Source organism: Balaenoptera borealis (assembly GCF_965194805.1).
Source record: "Balaenoptera borealis genome assembly, chromosome: 2".
Lineage (NCBI taxonomy): Eukaryota > Metazoa > Chordata > Mammalia > Artiodactyla > Balaenopteridae > Balaenoptera > Balaenoptera borealis.
Window position 1 is genome coordinate 62,665,784 of NC_138867.1, and position 18,618 is coordinate 62,684,401.

Consider the following 18,618-nt stretch of genomic DNA (forward strand, 5'->3'; position numbering starts at 1 on the left):
GCTAGGCTCCACTGAAAACTTCAGGGTGTTTTTTCCCCTTGAGTATTGCTCATGTTTCACCAAAAAGAAAAACTGAAATTCACACAGTTCTTATTACAGAGATAGGGTTTGGATTTAAACCAGATATTTTAATCTTAATTATTCTGTCCCAAAATGAACATCAGAAATGTGTGAAATAGACCATTTTTCTCTGCCTGACACAGATGGGTGGATTCTACAGCAGTCGTGGAGGGAAGGCAGCTACTTTGCAGCAGCAGAAAATCTTCCAGGGATCCAAACCCCCTGCTTGTTTACAGAAATGCTTGCGCTCTGGGGAGGAAATGCTTGCCTGTTCATAAACAAATGCAGTCATCAGAGTTAGCTCTGGATGAACTGATCCTTTTAGCACAAGTGGAATGCTTTGAAGCTGGACGGGGGAAGAGGTCACTAATTAAATGCTAGACCAGGACAGACTCCAACTACATATGGAGCTGGAATTGTCTTGAATATTAGCAAGTGAAATGAAAGGTAGGGAAATGGTTCCTTAGACCCTTTGGTACCCTGACAAGAAATTAGTGCGTTTAGAGAATTTTCTTGTCACGGCATCACCTTGCCATTCTTGGACCATTTTCAGTTTCCCAAAGAAGAAACTTTCTTAAGGAACCTATTTTAAAATGTCTTACTGGTCCCAAATAATCCTATCTTCCTGCATAGAAACATTTGCCTATTTAAGTATATAATACTAAAATGTGTCACAAAATATTTGGGTATTTTTAGTGTTAAGAAATATATACATGTATATGTATATATATATATGTGTGTGTGTATGTGTGCATGTGTGTGTGTAAAATGATTTTCAGGCTAGAATTGGGTCTCTTATAATTAAGCAGGTCTGCTTTTTCTTGGTCTCCACTTACTCTTCTTACATGATTTTGTAGTAAAAATAGCACAATCCTTTGTGCATATATCTAATGATTTAAGACAGGCTTCAGATGTAAAATGAAGAAGTGAATAGGAAGAATTCTTTTAATTCAGGCAAAGGCCCCAGTTAGCAGGTAAGCTTCGTAATCTTCCTTGAATATAAAGAAATGTAGTTTTGTTTCCTGATGAGTGAACTTTTATCTTAGCTGCACAGAAAAACAGTGGGACATCAGTGCAGGTCAGAAGCCAGGTTATGTATCTGCTGGTGCGTTTACTGACTGTTACCAGTCACGCTGAGGATGGTGAGATTCCTAAATGCTAGACTGCCAGCACATCTTCCCTAAGATGAGTGGGGACGCCTTCCCAGCAGATGTGCCTTCTTCATTGTCATCTATGGCCCAAGATCTCTGGTTTTTGAGCTGGACTGGACCTTAGCTTAGCATGCTTCCTTGGACCCTGGCCTCACCTATGCCCAGCTCCCCCTTAGTCCTCCCAACCAGGAAGAGGTCCAGGTCTCTCTGGCCACACCAGTTCCTTTGGAGGAATGAGAGAGAAGAGGTCAGCAGCAGGAAGGGACCTAAAACACAGAAGCCAATCTCAAAAGAAGCTAAGCAAGCGTGAGCTCCAGCCCAGTTATGTTCATAACGTGTCTTCTCTTGCCTAAGCCCCACCCCTTAGAATGCAGCCCAGCAGTGGACCCATGACACCTCCTGGGGGTGGAAGAGGCTGAAGGAAGGTGAGAGGTGTTTAGCATCTCCCTAGAGATGAGAACGCACCTCGGAAACGCTGTACATTTTTTTTCCTTAGGTGCACCTGGTATTTCTGCTGAGATTTCAGTAGGCTCCTAAGTAGGAGATAAGTGTAGCTTCATGTTACCAGGACGTGGTAGGGGGCAGGGTGGCTGACTGGGAAGTGGTCGGGGCTGGCATTACCCCTGCTGCCCATAGTGAGTTCAGGCGTCTCTCCAAAGGAGCTTGTTCAAATACCACTTATCCACAAGGGGAACCTTCATTTCCCAGGAAGACAGCAGCTGGTCTTTTCTTGAGTCTTCTACTCACATAGAGTGAGGTCTCAAGGAATAGGACATGGGGAAGGTACATTTTTAGAGAAAGGTGAGGAAATTTAATCAAAGAGGATGAAGCAGTATGAGCTGGCTGTCCCTGGGGGAGCAGTAATGCCTACACCTTAAAATGGAGAGGGGCAGAAATGCCAGTAGCTAGAAAGAAACAGATACAGGTTGTTTCACAAATTCCTCAGCCTTCTGTTCTTAGAGGTGTTGGTTCCCTTCTGAAGGATCTCGAAATAAAGAGAGGTCAGACCAAGGAGATGGATGGAAACGAGCATGGTTATTTGTACTAAGACTCAAGCATGTGACCCTTTATTAAGAGTTCATCCAACTCATGACCCCTGACCAGAATAATCCAGAATCTGAGCTGCAGCTTAGCACATTTTCTGGGAAGACTCATGGACCTCCAAATTCTATATCCTTACATATTTTAACCCTGTTAAATTCCTAGGGAATAAACAAATTATAGACAGGCAGTCATGGTACAACAAATATCATTATAGTGACAGTTACTGTATTGACCATTTCTCAGCCCTAGTTGATGACTCAGTTGTTTAAAGTATTTGAGCACAAGTAACAGTACAACTGAAAAATTGAGATGGCTCTTTGTGAAATTTTTCAAAGACCTTAACCTGCACGTGTACATCCATCTGCCAGCAATCCTTCTTCTAAGGTCAACTTTCTGAACTATCTACTATTTTAAAAGAAAAACAGATCCATCCCAGTTAGCTCCCCAAGTACAAATTGATAACTAGAGAATTGTAGGACTGCCAATTTTCTTGCAGAGTGGAATTTCAATCAGAAAACATGGAAGTTAAGTGGAATTTGCCAGTTTTTGAAGTGGAAAATTGGCAGGTCTGACATACTGGAGAATTGCCTGGGAGTTAAAAAAAATTTTTTTTTTTTTTTTTTTTTTTCAGTAAAAGAAAGAGATTGTCCTAATCCACAAGGGCATCTTTTTTTGTTGTTTTCCATGTGTTTTCAGACTTTTTCTTTAGAGGGACATTTGATTTTGTGCCATTTTCACTGAAGAAGTCTTGTATTCTGATAACGGAACAAGGCCTAATCACCTGGTTTGACTTGGAGCTTTCTCCTTGCAGGTCGATCCGGGCCACAAATCCCTCGGAGCACACGGTGATTCTTGCGGTGGTTTCACAAGCGTAAGCTCACCTCCCATTCCCAGCTGGGAGTACTACTCTTCCTCCTGAAACATTGGTCTGTTGTAATTCAGCCTTTGAGCTGGCAAAGCAAGGGGGAGGTCTTTGGCCTCACAGCAGCAACCTTAGATCTTACTTGGGATTTTCTTTGTTTTGCAAGTTTCTAGGAATATTTAGATTTTTCTCTTTATCCTATCTAATTTCTGTCAGCACATACTCACACACTTCAAGAAAAAAATGATTACTCATTATATGTTGGAAATGAGTAGAGAATCTGGGGAGGAGGAGGTCTGGAGAGAACATTGTTCCAGCTTATCTTTTTTCTTTGAAGAAAAGAGATAGGAGAATGCTTATTTTTTTCACTTAAGAAGAAACAAATTATAGCATGAGAGCAGGCGCTAAAGCCACCGCAAGAAAAGGATTGTGCAGTTTATGTTGGGACTGTTATGTGGCTAGAAGCAGGACAGCAGGATGGCCCCACTGTGGTGATTGGCACAGATTCTGCCCTGAAGGAGCTGACAGGCCAGCAACTCAGAGTTTCAGCCTCCTTCAGACAGGCACCGCCCAGGGGAGATTTGAAATATCCATTCCAAAGCCATATTGGAACAGTGGGAAATCCTGGCTTCCAAGTCTTGCCCTAACCAAAGACTTCTCCTCACCTGCTACTCCTTGAGTCTCTTGATAGGAGCTGTGTCTCTTCACTTTGACACCTACCACAGGCTCTTGGCCCAGGAAAGTGAAGAAACTGTCCCATTGGTTTCTTACCACCTTGCCATCTTGGTGGGGGATGGGATCTCAGCGAGAAAGAGCGAGGGGAACCGAGATGTGAGACTAGCCTTCTTCAGCCCTCTTGCTTATATTTTATCTCCTGGGGATGTGAGCTCTTAACAGGGTCTTAGAGTCTTGACATGGGTACCAGAAGGGTACCAAGCCACACAGCATTTCCCCAAGCCTGGCTGATTCCATGGGCCCAAGACAAAACATTCATTTTTTTCTTATTCATGTGTACTTGTCCTTGACAAGTAATGGCTTGCTGTGTCTTGTTATTATTTTTCACTTTTTTCCCCCTATTTTTTATGTATTTCATTTAGAGAGGAAGTTAATAATAAAATTAATGCTGCTTGTGCCACCCAGCTTATGAAATAGAACATTATTAATATCTTTGGAGCCCTTTTTGTGCCCCTCCTGATCTATTGTTAAGAGAGGGTAGAACCTTGAGTTCCTAAGGAGGAAAGGGGGTAGGGAGGAGAGCTTTTCCCTGTTGGGAAAATGCCACAGGTAATGCCACAAATAGGCACTGGGATTTCTCTTCCTGTTCTCTTTCTGCTTCTCCACCCAGTCGCCATTGTCCCATTTTTCTTCCCTGTTTTCTAAGGTATGTACGCCATGCTACTTGCTCGCTGTCTTGGGGACACCGTTTCTCATAAAGGTGGCAGCAGAGCTACAGCATGACTTCATGACCAGCTGACCCCCACCCCCTCCTTGTATTCAAACTGAAGTTATGAGACCCAACTGCAGGCTCAGTGTAGGAAACCTCCCATGAGATGAGTGCCAGTAATCAATTTCTGTCTTCTTCCCTTCTAACTTGGCTTTCCTGATGACACTTCTTTCCCATTGGCTCTGGGGTGCTGCAGCCTGTAATGCCAGTTGTCTTCCTGAGAGTTGGACCCACCTAAGTCTTGGGGTGGGAGTCGTGCTTCCAGAAGGTTTGGGGATCTCAAAGAGGACAGTGGTCTCTGAGATGAGCATTGCACCTACCTTGTCCCTTTATGGGACTGCTCTGGTACATTTGCTCCAACTCCCAAGGAGCCCAGAGTTGGAGAGGGCCTGTCGTGTGCACCTTTCACGCACACTGCTGGAGTTCCTTCTACTGCTTGTGTTCTTTCTGCACCTGAAGGCGGATGTGGGAGTCTGGGTTCTTACAAGGCAGGTGCACCCTGCGGGCATGTGCTGGGCAGGAAGCCACTCTCAGAGCCGTCTCCCTGCTTGCCTTGCTCTCTCCGAGTTTCAGAGTGAGGAATCCCGGTTTGTATCTGCTGAGTGACCACATTTTCTGCTTTGCTACAGATCCGGCGACTATGAAGAGGCCTCGGTCCTTCCTCTTCTGCACGCAGGCTTCAACCGGGTATGTAAAAGATGAACTAGCACCTCCCTCAGATACAGACACCTGACCTTAGCCAAACAGCTAAGCATACTGTTATAGGCATTCAGCCTCAGAACTGTGAGGGAAAGGAAGCAGTTGTTCTCATGGGATGGTGACGAGCACCTGCTGGTCAGGCTTTTTTCCTTTTTCTCTCATAACTTCATATATCTTAGCTACAGATATGTAATGGTGTAAAAACCTGTCTTCTTGTATCAGGTCGAAATTCTCTAGTCCCAAAGTAATCTCACTTAAATCAGTCCAGTCAGTTAGCGTGTATGTGTGTGATTATGTATAGTTAGTCCACCAGATCGGCACCCAGGGCTCTGTGTTCGTCAAGGGCCCAGCCACAGCTTCCACCCTGGGGACAGGCCCATGACAGCAACAGCATCTTGGGAACTCTTCGTTGAAGCCATAGATGTCAGCAAAGAAAAATTCTGAGTGACAACTACATGAATAACACTGATATTCAACTTGAGGATGAAGACTGATTACTCCAAGGAAACTTAACAAACTAACTAGGCTTACGCAGTATCTCAGGGTAAGGGCAGTCTGAAGGTTTGGTTGGAGGTGAGGCCGTGTGCCTGCAAACAGAAAACAACATGATCGATTTGAAAGAGAGAAGAAAAGGGGTGGAGAAAGATAATCAAAACATGACTGTTTAAAGGAAATGTATTTCATAATATTAAAATATTACAAACCCTTACAGAGAAATTGTGGAGGACCTCACTTTATATGCTTGAATTTTTTAAATAACAAGCATATATTTCTTCTATTAAAAAAATAAAAGATTACCCTTTGGAAAAAATAAGGCAGAGGTCACGGTTGACTTGGGCAACTTTTGTGGGTAATTTAAACTCAAGCAAGTGACTTGTGGCATCTTGTGAACTCCTGGTTTAAACCAAAAGCATCAGCAAAGAAAAGTTCTTTGACAACTACACGAATGACACTGATACTCAACTAGAAGATTACGATTGATTAAGGAGACTTACCAACAACCTAAATAACTAGGTTTACCTGGTATCTCAAGGTCTTTTGATAGGAGTAATCTGAATCTCAAATAGATGGAGTGATGCATCCTTTTCCTTCAAAAATAGTGCCTTGTGAATTATGAAAATTCCTTTGGGTGCTTTAAGCAATGGTGGTTGGCTACTCCGGGTTCAAAAAAATCCCTTGTTTATTGTCAGTCACAGAGAAGCAGAAATTACCCATGGGATGCAGTTGTTTTGTGCTTTGGTGTGCTTCCGTGGAGAAGCAGCAGTGCTGCGGTTCACAAGTGTGATAGAAATGAATGTTTCCGGTCAGCAGTATCACTCACTCCCTTAACTCTTCCCTCCTGTCCGTCATCGCATCTCTCAGAGGCTGGCACTTGGTTCTAGATGCCGTTCTGGCATGCTGCCACATCTTAATGAGACGATGCTTCTGAGTTTCGGAATGGAGAGTTGCAAAAGGAAAATCATCCAAGAGGTCGTGTGGCTGGGACGTCTTTACTTACTCATTTTCTGAGAAATGACTTAAAATTACTCAGTTTTCATAAATCTTCCGTGTAACGTTGACCACCCATGCACCTCAGCCCAAGGCTGTCCTTCACATCTGAGGCAGGGCCTCTCAGAATGTGAGCATGGAGGTTCTCCGCGTGACCTGTTGGGGGGCTGGGGCAGGCACGACACGCCGTGGGTTACGGCCATGAGCCCCCGTCGCCATAGGTGCTGTTGAGTGCCCTTTTGGAATTCAGCTTTTAGCTCACTGATCCTGCCTCTGACCAACTAGTGTGGAGATTGGTGTCATTAGGAGTGGGAGCATCTTGTCTGGGGGGCTAAGATTGCACATCTACTCGCAGAAAAGCTTAGGAGAGACATCTGCCCTGTTTGGGTGCAAACGCTATTAAGTAAATTTAGGAGGCAAAGTACCATTGTTCCTTTTTATTCTTTTTTGTAACCTGTCTGTGCTGCTCTGGAAGGTTTCGTTTCTCTGTCTTGATATGATGCTGCTTTTTGCAGGCAGCCATGGTGAGTAAAGCCCTTTGTGGAAGCATGAAAAACAGTACCTGTCAGGGGCCACCTGGTAGTCTTTAGTGCTGGGTCTGATCAAGGCCATTTGCCAGCCAGGTCAGGGTGCCCCCAAGGAGTTGGGGCTCTTTCCAAGAGACGCACACCACACCTAACAGGCTTTCCCTCCTGAGTTACAATGGCACAAAATCGGCTGAGGCTGCTCTCCAGGTGGCTGGTCTCCTTTTTTGGGGCAAAATCTTGTCTCTGGCAACTTTCTACCCAAACAACCTTCCAAATATGCCAGCTATTCTTCTTGCCTTCTGTGAAGTTGTTTCCCATCTCTGAGTTGTTGTGATTGTATCAAATCATCTGCTGAAACTCGGCTCTGTGTTACTAGCTAATTGGCCAGTGCCTCAGTCGATGGATCCCTGAGTGGGGATCCAGGAACACATTGTACCATCAAATATCCCAGAGCTGCTCCTCTTGAAGCCGCTATAGCTGTGCGTGAGTGGCCGACTGCATGCTGCTCAGCCCACTCTGAGTTTTTAGAAAGAGTATCTTAGCAAAGGGCGATTGCAGCTTGTTTTTGTATGAGCCTTTGTGTACCCCTTTTCTATTTGGAATGATGTTTACAAGTTCATTCAGCAAGTCTTTATGGAGCACTTACTCTGTGCAAGGTGGTGTGCTAGGCGTGTCGGGGATACAGCAATCAGACACAGCTCCTCCCTGGAGAGACGTTGTGTGGAGGAAGAAGTGGAGAACCAAGGTTTATTATTTGTCGGGCTCCATTCTAGGTGACTGACTTGATCCTCATCTACAGATGAGAGGTTTGGTATTTTCTCCATTTTTGCAGAGGAGGAAACAGGCTCAAAATGACTACCTTGCAGAGTTCATACTCATAGTAAGTCAAGAGGCAAATACTTGGTGTTTAACTCCCAACTTCATGCCAGGTCCACCAAAGTCATGTTTCCCAAAGTGTTCCATGGAACGCTAGCATCCCAAAGCTTTTAATAGGTGTCCATGACAAAAGGCTTCTGTGGTCGAGTAAGTGTGGAAAATCAGTGAAGACTCTGATTCTCCTCCTCTTGCCCCTGAGAAGGTACAGTGCATGTCAGCAACATCGCACCCAAGCACATGGAGAAATCCTGTACTAAAGACACCTGCCTACGTTTCTGGAAGTGGGGCCCAGGAAGCTGCATTTTAACCAAACACCCAGGTTATTCTTAGCATGTTAAAGTATGAAGACCACTGTTCTTGCTTCACTCAATTTATTTCAGATTTCGGGGTTAATGATAGTCTAGAAAATTCCCAAAATATTTTCCCACTACCATTAGTCTACAAAACACTTACTGAGTGCCACTTATGTGCAAACAAAGTGCTCCAGTGTTTAGAAACCATCACCTAACAGAAGGCTGATCTTGGGCTTCCTTGGTAGCGCAGTGGTTAAGAATCCGCCTGCCAATGCAGGGGACGCAGGTTCAAGCCCTGGTCTGGGAAGATCCCACATGCCTCAGAGCAACTAAGCCCGCGAGCCACAACTACTGAGCCCGCGAGCCACAACTACTGAAGCCCGCGTGCCTAGAGCCTGTGCTCCGCAACAAGAGAAGCCACTGCAGTGAGAAGCCCGCTCACCGCAACCAAGAGTAGCCCCCGCTCGCCACAACTAGAGAAAGCCTGCGCACAACAACAAAGACACAATGCAGCCAAAAATAAAAATAAATAAAATAAATAAATTTATAAAAAAAGAAGTCTGATCTTCACCGCACTGGAAGTTCTTAGGAGACCTAAAGAAAAATAAGAATTATAAAAAATTACGGTAGGACCTTCAAGATGGCGGAGGAGTAAGACGTGGAGATCACCTTCCTCCCCACAAATACATCAAAAATACATCTACGTGTGGAACAACTCCTACAGAACACCTACTGAATGCTGGCAGAAGACCTCAGACTTCCCAAAAGGGTCTTGGTGCTCCGGCTTCCTGTCAGGCCTGAGCCTCTTAGGTGGGAGAGCCGAGTTCAGGACATTGGACCACCAGAAACCTCCCGGCCCCACGTAATAGCAGTCGACAAGAGCTCTCCCAGAGATCTCCGCCTCAACGCTAAGACCCAGCTCCACCCAACGACCAGCAAACTCCAGCGCTGAACACCCCATGCCAAATAACTAGCAAGACAGGAACACAACCCCACCCACTAGCAGAGATGCTGCCTAAAATCATAATATGTTCACAGACACCCCAAAACACACCACCAGACGCGGTCCTGCCCACCAGAAAGACAAGGTCCAGCCTCATTCACCAGAACACAGGTACCAGTACCTTCCACCAGGAAGCCTACACAAGCCACTGAACCAACCTTACCCACTGGGGGCAGACACCAAAAAAAATGGGAACTACGAACCTGCAGCCTGTGAAAAGGAGACCCCAAACACAGTAAGTTAAGCAAATGAGAAGACAGAGAAATACGCAGCAGATGAAGGAGCAAGGTAAAAACCCACCAGACCAAACAAATGAAGAGGAAATAGGCAGTCTACCTGAGAAACAATTCAGAGTAATGATTGTAAAGATAATCTAAAATCTTGAAAATAGAATGGAAAAAATACAAGAAACTTTTAACAAGGACCTAGAAGAACTACAGAGCAAAAAAAACACAATGATGAACAACACAATAAATGAAATTAAAAATTCTCTAGAAGGAATCAATAGCAGAATAATTGACGCAGAAGAATGGATAAGTGAACTGGAAGATAAAATAGTGGAAATAACTATTGCAGAGCAGAATAAAGAAAAAAAGAATGAAAAGAATTGAGGACAGTCTCAGAGAACTCTGGGACAACATTAAACACACCAACATTTGAATTATAGGGGTCCCAGAAGAAGAAGAGAAAAAGAAAGGGACTGAGAAAATATTTGAATAGATTATAGTTGAAAACTTGCCTAATATTGGTAAGGAAACAGTCAATAAAGTCCAGGAAGCTCAGAGAGTCCCATACAGCATAAATCCAAGGAGAAACACGCCAAGACACATATTAATCAAACTATCAAAAATTAAATACAAAGAAAAAATATTAAAAGCAGCAAGGGAAAAGCAACAATTAACATACAAGGGAATCCCCATAAGGTTAACAGCTAATCTTTCAGCAGAAACTCTGCAAGCCAGAAGGGAGTGACAGGACATATTTAAAGTGATGAAAGGAAAGACCTACAACCAAGATTACTCTACCCAGCAAGGATCTCATTCAGATTTGATGGATAAATTAAAAGGTTTACAGACAAGCAAAAGCTAAGAGAATTCAGCACCACCAAACCAGCTTTACAACAAATGTTAAGGAACTTCTCTAGGCAGGAAACACAGGAGAAGGAAAAGACCTACTATAACAAACCCCAAACAATTAAGAAAATGGTAATAGGAACATACATATCGATAACTACCTTTCATGTAAATAGATTAAATGCTCCAACCAAAAGACACACACTGGCTGAATGGATACAAAAACAAGACCCATATATACGCTGTCTACAAGAGACTCACTTCAGACCTAGGTACACATACAGACTGAAAGTGAGAGGATGGAAAAAGATATTCCAGGCAAATGGAAATCAAAAGAAAGCTGGAGTAGCAATTCTCATATCAGACAAAATACACTTTAAAATAAAGACTATTACAAGAGGCAAAGAAGGACACTACATAATGATTAAGGGATCAATCCAAGAAGAAAATATAACAACTGTAAATATTTATGCACCCAACATAGGAGCACCTCAATACATAAGGCAAATGCTAACAGCCAAAGGGGAAATCAACAGTAACACAATCATAGTAGGGGACTTTAACACCCCACTTTCACCAATGGACAGATCATCCAAAATGAAAATAAATAAGGAAACACAAGCTTTAAATGACACATTAAACAAGATGGAATTAATTGATATTTATAGGACATTCCATCCAAAAACAACAGAATACACCTTCTTCTCAGGTGCTCATGGAACATTCTCCAGGATAGATCATATCTTGGGTCACAAATCAAGCCTTGATAAATTTAAGAAAATTGAAATCATATCAAGTATCTTTTCTGACCACAATGCTATGAGACTAGGTATCAATTACAGTAAAAAATCTGTAAAAAATACAAACACATGGAGGTGAAACAGTACACTACTAAATACCCAAGAGATCACTGAAGAAATCAAAGAGGAAATCAAAAAATACCTAGAAAGAAATGACAATGAAAACACAACAACCCAACACCTATGGGATTCAGCAAAAGCAGTCCTAAGAGGGAAGTTTATAGCAATACAATCCTACCCTAAGAAACAAGAAACATCTCAAATAAAGAACCTCACCTTACACCTAAAGCAACTGGAGAAAGAAGAACAAAAAACCCCCAAAGTTAGCAGAAGAAATCATAAAGATCAGCTCAGAAATAAATGAAAAAGAAATGAAGGAAACAATAGCAAAGATCAATAAAAGTAAAATCTGGTTTTTTGAGAAGATAAACAAAATTGATAAACCATTAGCCAGACTCATCAAGAAAAAAAGGGAGAAGACTCAAATCAGTAGAATTAGAAATGAAAAAGGAGAAGTAACAACTGACACTGCAGAAATACAAAGGACCATGAGAGATTACTACAGGCAACTATATGACAATAAAATGGACAACCTGGAAGCAATGGACAAATTCTTAGAAATGCACAACCTTCTGAGACTGAACCAGGAAGAAATAGAAAATATAAACAGACCAATCACAAGCACTGAAATTAAAAATCACAAGCACTGTGATTAAAAATCTTCCAACAAACGAAAGGCCAGGACCAGATGGCTTCACAGGCGAATTCTATCAAACATTGAGAGAAGAGCTAACACCTATCCTTCTCAAACTCTTCCAAAATATAGCAGAGGGAGGAAAACTCCCAAACTCATTCCATGAGGCCACCATCACCCTGATACCAAAACCAGACAAAGGTGTTCACAAAAAAAGAAAACTACAGGCCAATATCACTGATGAACATTGATGCAAAAATCCTCAACATAATACTAGCAAATAGAATCCAACAGCACATTAGAAGGATCATACACCATGATCAAGTGGGGTTTGTCCCAGGAATGCAAGGATTCTTCAGTATACGCAAATGAATCAGTGTGATACACCGTATTAACAAACTGAATGATAAAAACCATACGATAATCTCAATAGATGCAGAAAAAGCTGTCGACAAAATTCAACATAGTTTTGGAAGTTTTAGCCACAGCAATCAGAGAAGAAAAAGAAAAGGAATCCAAATCAAAAAAGAAGTAGTAAAACTGTCACTGTTTGCAGATGACATGATACTATACATGGAGAAACCTAAAGATGCTACCAGAAAACTCCTAGAGCTAATCAATGAATTTGGTAAAGTAGCAGGATACAAAATTAATGCACAGAAATCTCTTGCATTCCCATACACTAATGATGAAAAATCTGAAAGAGAAATTAAGGAAACACTCTCATTTACCATTGCAACAAAAAGAATAAAATACCTAGGAATAAACCTACCTAAGGAGACAAAAGACCTGTATGCAGAAAACCATAAGACACTGATGAAAGAAATTAAAGATGATAAAAACAGATGGAGAGATATACCATGTTCTTGGATTGGAGGAATCAACATTGTGAAAATGACTCTACTACCCAGAGCAATCTACAGGTTCAATGCAATCCCTATCAAACTACCAATGGCATTTTTCACAGAACTAGAAGAAAAGAAGTTCACAATTTGTATGGAAACACAAAAGACCCCGAATAGCCAAAGTAATCTTGAGAAAGAAAAATGGAGCTGGAGGAATCAGGCTCCTAGACTTCAGACTATGCTGCAAAGCTAAAGTAATCAAGAGAGTTAGGTACTGGCACAAAAACAGAAATATAGATCAATGGAACAGGATAGAAAGCCCAGAGATAAACCCACACATATATGGTCACCTTATCTTTGATAAAGGAGGCAAGAATATACAATGGAGAAAAGACAGCCTCTTCAATAAGTGGTGCTGGGAAAACTGGACAGCTACATGTAAAAGAATGAAATTAGAACACTCCCTACCACCATACACAAAAGTAAACTCATAATGGGTTGAAGACCTAAATGTAAGGCCAGACATTTTAAAACTTAGAGGAAAACATAGGCAGAACACCCTATGACATAAATCATGGCAAGATCCTTTTTAACCCACCTCCTAGAGAAATGGAAATAAAAACAAAAATAAACAAATGGGACCTAATGAAACTTAAAAGCTTTTGCACAGCAAAGGAAACCGTAAACAAGATGAAAAGACAACCCTCAGAATGGGAGAAAATATTTGCAAACAAAGCAACTGACAAAGGATCAATCTCCAAAATATATGAGCATCTCATGCAGCTCAATATCAAAAACACAAACAACCCAATCCAAAAATGGGCAGAAGACCTAAATAGACATTTCTCCAAAGAAGATATACAGATTGCCAACAAACACATGAAAGGGTGCTCAACATCACTAATCATTAGAGAAATGCAAATCAAAACTACAGTGAGGTATCACCTCACACCAGTCAGAATGGCCATCATCAAAAAATCTACAAACAATAAATGCTGGAGAGGGTGTGGAGAAAAGGGAGCCCTCTTGCACTGTTGGTGGGAATGTAAATTGATATAGCCACTATGGAGAACAGTATGGAAGTTCCTTAAAAAAGTAAAAATTGAACTACCATATGATCCAGCAACCGCACTACTGGACATATACCCTGAGAAAACCATAATTCAAAAAGAGTCATGTACCAGAATGTACATTGCAGCTCTATTTACTATAGCCACGTCATGGAATCAACCTAAGTGTCCATCCACAGATGAATGGATGGAGAAGATGTGGCACATATATGCAATGGAATATTACTCAGCCGTAAAAAGAAATGAAATTGAGTCATTTGTAGTGAGGTGGATGGACCTAGAGTCTGTCATACAGGGTGAAGTAAGTCAGAAAGAGAAAAACAAATGCCATATGCTAACACGTATATATGGAATCTAAAAAAAAAAAAGGTTCTGACGAACCTAGGGGCAGGACAGGAATAAAGATACAGATGTAGAGAATGGCCTTGAGGACACGGGGAGGGGGAAGGGTAAGCTGGGATGAAGTGAGAGAGTGGCATGGACATATATACACTACCAAATGTAAAATAGATAGCTAGTGGGAAGCAGCCACATAGCACAGGGAGATCAGCTCGGTGCTTTGTGACCACCTAGAGGGGTGGGATAGGGAGGGTGGGAGGGAGACGCTGCAGGGAGGGGATATGGGGATATATGTATACATATAGTTGATTCACATTTTTATACAGCAGAAAGTAACACAACATTGTAAAACAATTATACTCCAATAAAGATGTTAAAAAAATAAATAAAGGAAAACAGGAGAAAAAGAAAAAAAGTTACTACGTAAATACGAAAGTGAAAATATAGAATGATTTTATATATATATAAATATATGCATATAAAATATATACCTACACACATAGACACACAGGCATAATAAAAGCCTAAGGCAAATGAGACTTAGTCAACAAAAGTTTACTTCTGAAGTTTTCGTCTTAAAACAAAGGAACCTGTTTATCCCAACCTTTTCAAAGACTTATTTTATCACAGATCCTTTTTTGTACTTCATGAAGCATCAGCTAACACCACTCAGAGCTCAGTTACAGACTGACACATCATCTCCACCCGTCCAGAAGCTGAACCAGAACCTCACCATGTTTAACTCTGCTTCGTAAATAGAAAGTATTTCCCTCTGTGTGTGTTCATGGTTCCCCCTCTGTCCTTAGCCCTTCCCAGCTTCCTCCTGGGCTGGTGGGGACCAGAGGCACAGGGAAAGTCAAGGAGCTTCTCAGATATTCCACAGGGAGAAGCCATCCATGCTAGATGTGTGGAAGAGTGTGTGTGTGTGTGTGTGTGTGTGTATGTATGTGTGAGAGAGAGAGACATGAGAAGGAGCAGGAGTGCGTTAGGCACTCAGAAGATGAGGAAGGAAGCAAAGACTGCCTCTCCCCACCAGAAGACATCACTCGGAGTGTGGCACACCATGAACACGTCCAGGCTCAGGTTTTAGAAGACTTTCCTTAGTGCAGCAGAAGCGCAGGTGTTTCAGTAATTAGCAAGGCTGGGGGAGGTGTTCTATCCCTTGTGTGTTTATTTTCCTGTGAGTGTTCATAATGTTTTTCCCACCTTTGTTATAAATAACTATGCAGTGTTATCTGCTCTCGTTTCTTACACATTTAAACAAGCATTTCAAACACCTTGACAGCTGTTTTATTTCATCTCATCTTACCTATAGTTGTCTTATATAACAGAGTTACCTGAGGTTGGAGAAACTGTTAAGCTTCTTTGACTATTTAAGAAGTAATTGTATATGTCTTATTTATTACCTTTGCTTTTTTTCCAGAGATTTATGGAGAATAGCAGCATAATTGCTTGCTATAATGAACTGATTCAAATAGAACATGGAGAAGTTCGCTCACAGTTCAAGTTAAGGTATGTAGCAAAATAGGATGAATACAAGGTTAACCATTCCGTAGCAAAGCTTGTCTGTCCTCAGGCTGAGGTTCACTGGTTCTTAGCGGAATCCCAGGGTTTCTGAAGCTGTTGAACAGGTAACCGTAGCTGGTAAATGGCAGAGTCTAAACTGGGAGCCCATTGGTATAATGAAATAAATTGGAGGTGTTTCTTCTTTTGACAATATTTTCCACTATTTACAGCAGTTTTAAAATTATACTCTAGGAAAAGTACTGTTTAACTTCTGTACAATTAGATCAAGATTAAGAATAGCCTTTGAGGATTACTTTCTACTTTGTACTTGCAACATTTATAAATTCCTACTTGGATTGTTATAGATGGGGCAAACCCGTGGGAATATTTATTATGCTAACTATGGTAATTGCCACGTATCCATGAGAGCAGTTTCATGAGGCCTGCTTGTGGCCTCAGTATGCATGAAGTATCTTCAAGAAACTGATTTTAAGTCTCTTTACGCATGTCTAGTGCTTTAAGAGCTTCTCTCTGGTGCTTACTTCTGAGATGAACAGATTCTCTCAGCGTCTCGGTGGTAGGATGCTCTGCTTCTGGGACGTCTTGGAGTATCAGAGTTGTAGCCCATGCCTGGTTTTGCTCAGGCTCTACTCCAGCACACTCTTCGGACCCTGATTTCTTCAACCTTCCCCCCTTCAGCAGAGAGAGCAGGGGAAAGAAGAGGCTCTTCGTAGCCCGCGGCCCCTGGGAGACCAGTCCCTAGTGGCTCCAGGCTATGGGATGCCAGAAGGGCCCTGGCTTCTCTCTCTGGCCCACTGAGGGGTCACAAGGCTTTCAGGCTCAGTGAAAAATAAGTAGGATAGCATCTCATTGAAACGGTTATACTTCTTACCTTAATTACTGAGTTTGCATTCAAAGAGAACAGAAACCTTTCTAAACTTAACTTTTCTTGGCCCTCCTCTGTCCCTTGGAAGAAAAATGGATTGGCATGAACCCCCATATGCAGGCTTTTCTGGGGTTCACCCTGCTCAGGAAGTCAACTGTTTGGTGGATAGAGAGCTCTAAGAAATTAAGTGTGGGGATAAACAGTCCCTTCTGAGGTGGGAAAGTATTAAAAAAAGAATCTCAAACCAGTGGAAATTCTTTGGTAAGGAAGATTACCAAAGATTTTTGAGTGTCAGTTAAATCCCTTGGTTTCTTTGTATCCATTTATTTATTAGCTGCAGAGAACTTCAGAGAATTTCGTAAGAAAACCGCATTGCCTTTACTATAGCAATTTATGATTAATTGTACATTAATTGTTTTTATTCCTGGGGCTCTCTTCTGTTTTTATTGAGGGTAAAAAGACTTTGTACTTTTATTTTAGATGTTTTCACAATAAATAGGATTAGGAAAAGAGAGATTTCATTTTGGTTTAATTCTTCAACTGTGCGTTTTCTACAACAAAAATGAACAGCAGACGCCTTATTGCTTTGATAGGTAATTCCCTCATTTTGTTTTATTTATTTATTTATTTTAGTATCTCATTTTTTATAAAAATATAGAACGCTTCACAAATTTGCATGTCATCCTGGCGCAGGGGCCATGCTAATCTTCTCTGTATCGTTCCAATTTTAGTATATGTGCCGCTGAAGCAAGCACTCCTCATTTTATTTTAAATGACAACCTGAGTTTTCTTAGGCACTATTAAATGTGATGGCACATGTAAGAGGTCAGAAGGTGCCTTGCCCATGGGGAGCGTGGCGAAGGCAGGTCTGGCCGTTTGAAATAAACATCCCCAGACAGCACCAGGGCTAAATGAAAGGGCTTCAAGTTATCGTGCTGATGAAATCTGCTTAGAGCCAGGACACTGAAAACTTTTCAAGGACTCATTAGGTTCAGAACTCGGCAAGGTTCTAAGTACACAACACTCTGTAAGTCCCATAACTTCTCACCTGTCAGTGATGATTTGGGAACGTTGGGCTCGTTGAAAAGGCTCAGGTTCTTAATACAAATCAATGTAAAGCTGGTGAATGGACCTCGCCCAGGCAGCAGCGGTCCCAGGAAGGTGGGTTTGTCCAGAACCCCAGTCCCCTCACCTTCTGCATCAGCTTCAGCTTGGCTGGTTGGGAGCCTCTCTTCCCAGTCCCAAGCAACCAGCACGAGAGCAGCCCCTGCAGAGGGGGAGGGAAGGCAAGAGTTCTCCACAGGAGAAGACAGAGGAGGACTAAATGGTCAGTTTCTTTTGATGCTTTTTGGCTGGTTGTACCTCAACTGTCTCCAACTTCTTTTCTGTTTTTTGGAGGAGTAGGGTGTGTGTGTGTGGTTTGACTCTCCCTGGGTGTATGATATCTGGGTCCAGAGGATGGGGGTGGACAGTGTGACCCTCCATGGTCTCCCCACCTCCTTAGGGCATCCAAGGATGTCTAAAGCATCTACCTGCACCCCAGAGGTTGGCAGGCAACTTTGTCACTTGCTGCAGACGGGGAAAATGAGGCTCTTTGTTATACAATGCCAGAATAATTATAGTCTAATTATATAATACTTTTCCCTGCAATTCCACCCCCAGCTGCAGCTAAATACGTGACATTACTAGCATTCTGCAAGGACAGTCTGTACTGCAAGGATGATGTTGAATGTTGAAGGCAGACGCTTCTGTCCAGTCTTCATGTATGGTAACCATATTTACTTAACCAAGAAAAAAAAGATCATGTGATCAAACATAACATACCTAATTTAAAAATTCCATTATATAGGAATAACTTTTAAAGACAGAACAAAATCACATTTCTGTGTGCACGTGATGAATTACTTTATTGAACAGAACTCATGAAAGGGGGAATGTCTAGGGAAGTATGGGCTAAC

The 18,618-nt window shown here is 42.0% G+C and overlaps 1 protein-coding gene across 12 annotated transcripts in view; it reads left to right on the forward strand.

Moving 5' to 3' along the window:
• PDE8B (phosphodiesterase 8B) overlaps window positions 1-18,618 on the forward strand; it is a 328,186-nt gene that overhangs the window by 187,165 nt on the left and 122,403 nt on the right. For all 12 annotated transcript variants that reach the window (XM_082376089.1, XM_082376088.1, XM_082376080.1 and 9 more), the window contains 3 exons: window positions 3,067-3,126; window positions 5,191-5,248; window positions 15,692-15,780. In XM_082376089.1, the coding sequence (XP_082232215.1) occupies window positions 3,067-3,126; window positions 5,191-5,248; window positions 15,692-15,780 (207 nt within the window). The remainder of the gene's footprint in view (window positions 1-3,066; window positions 3,127-5,190; window positions 5,249-15,691; window positions 15,781-18,618) is intronic.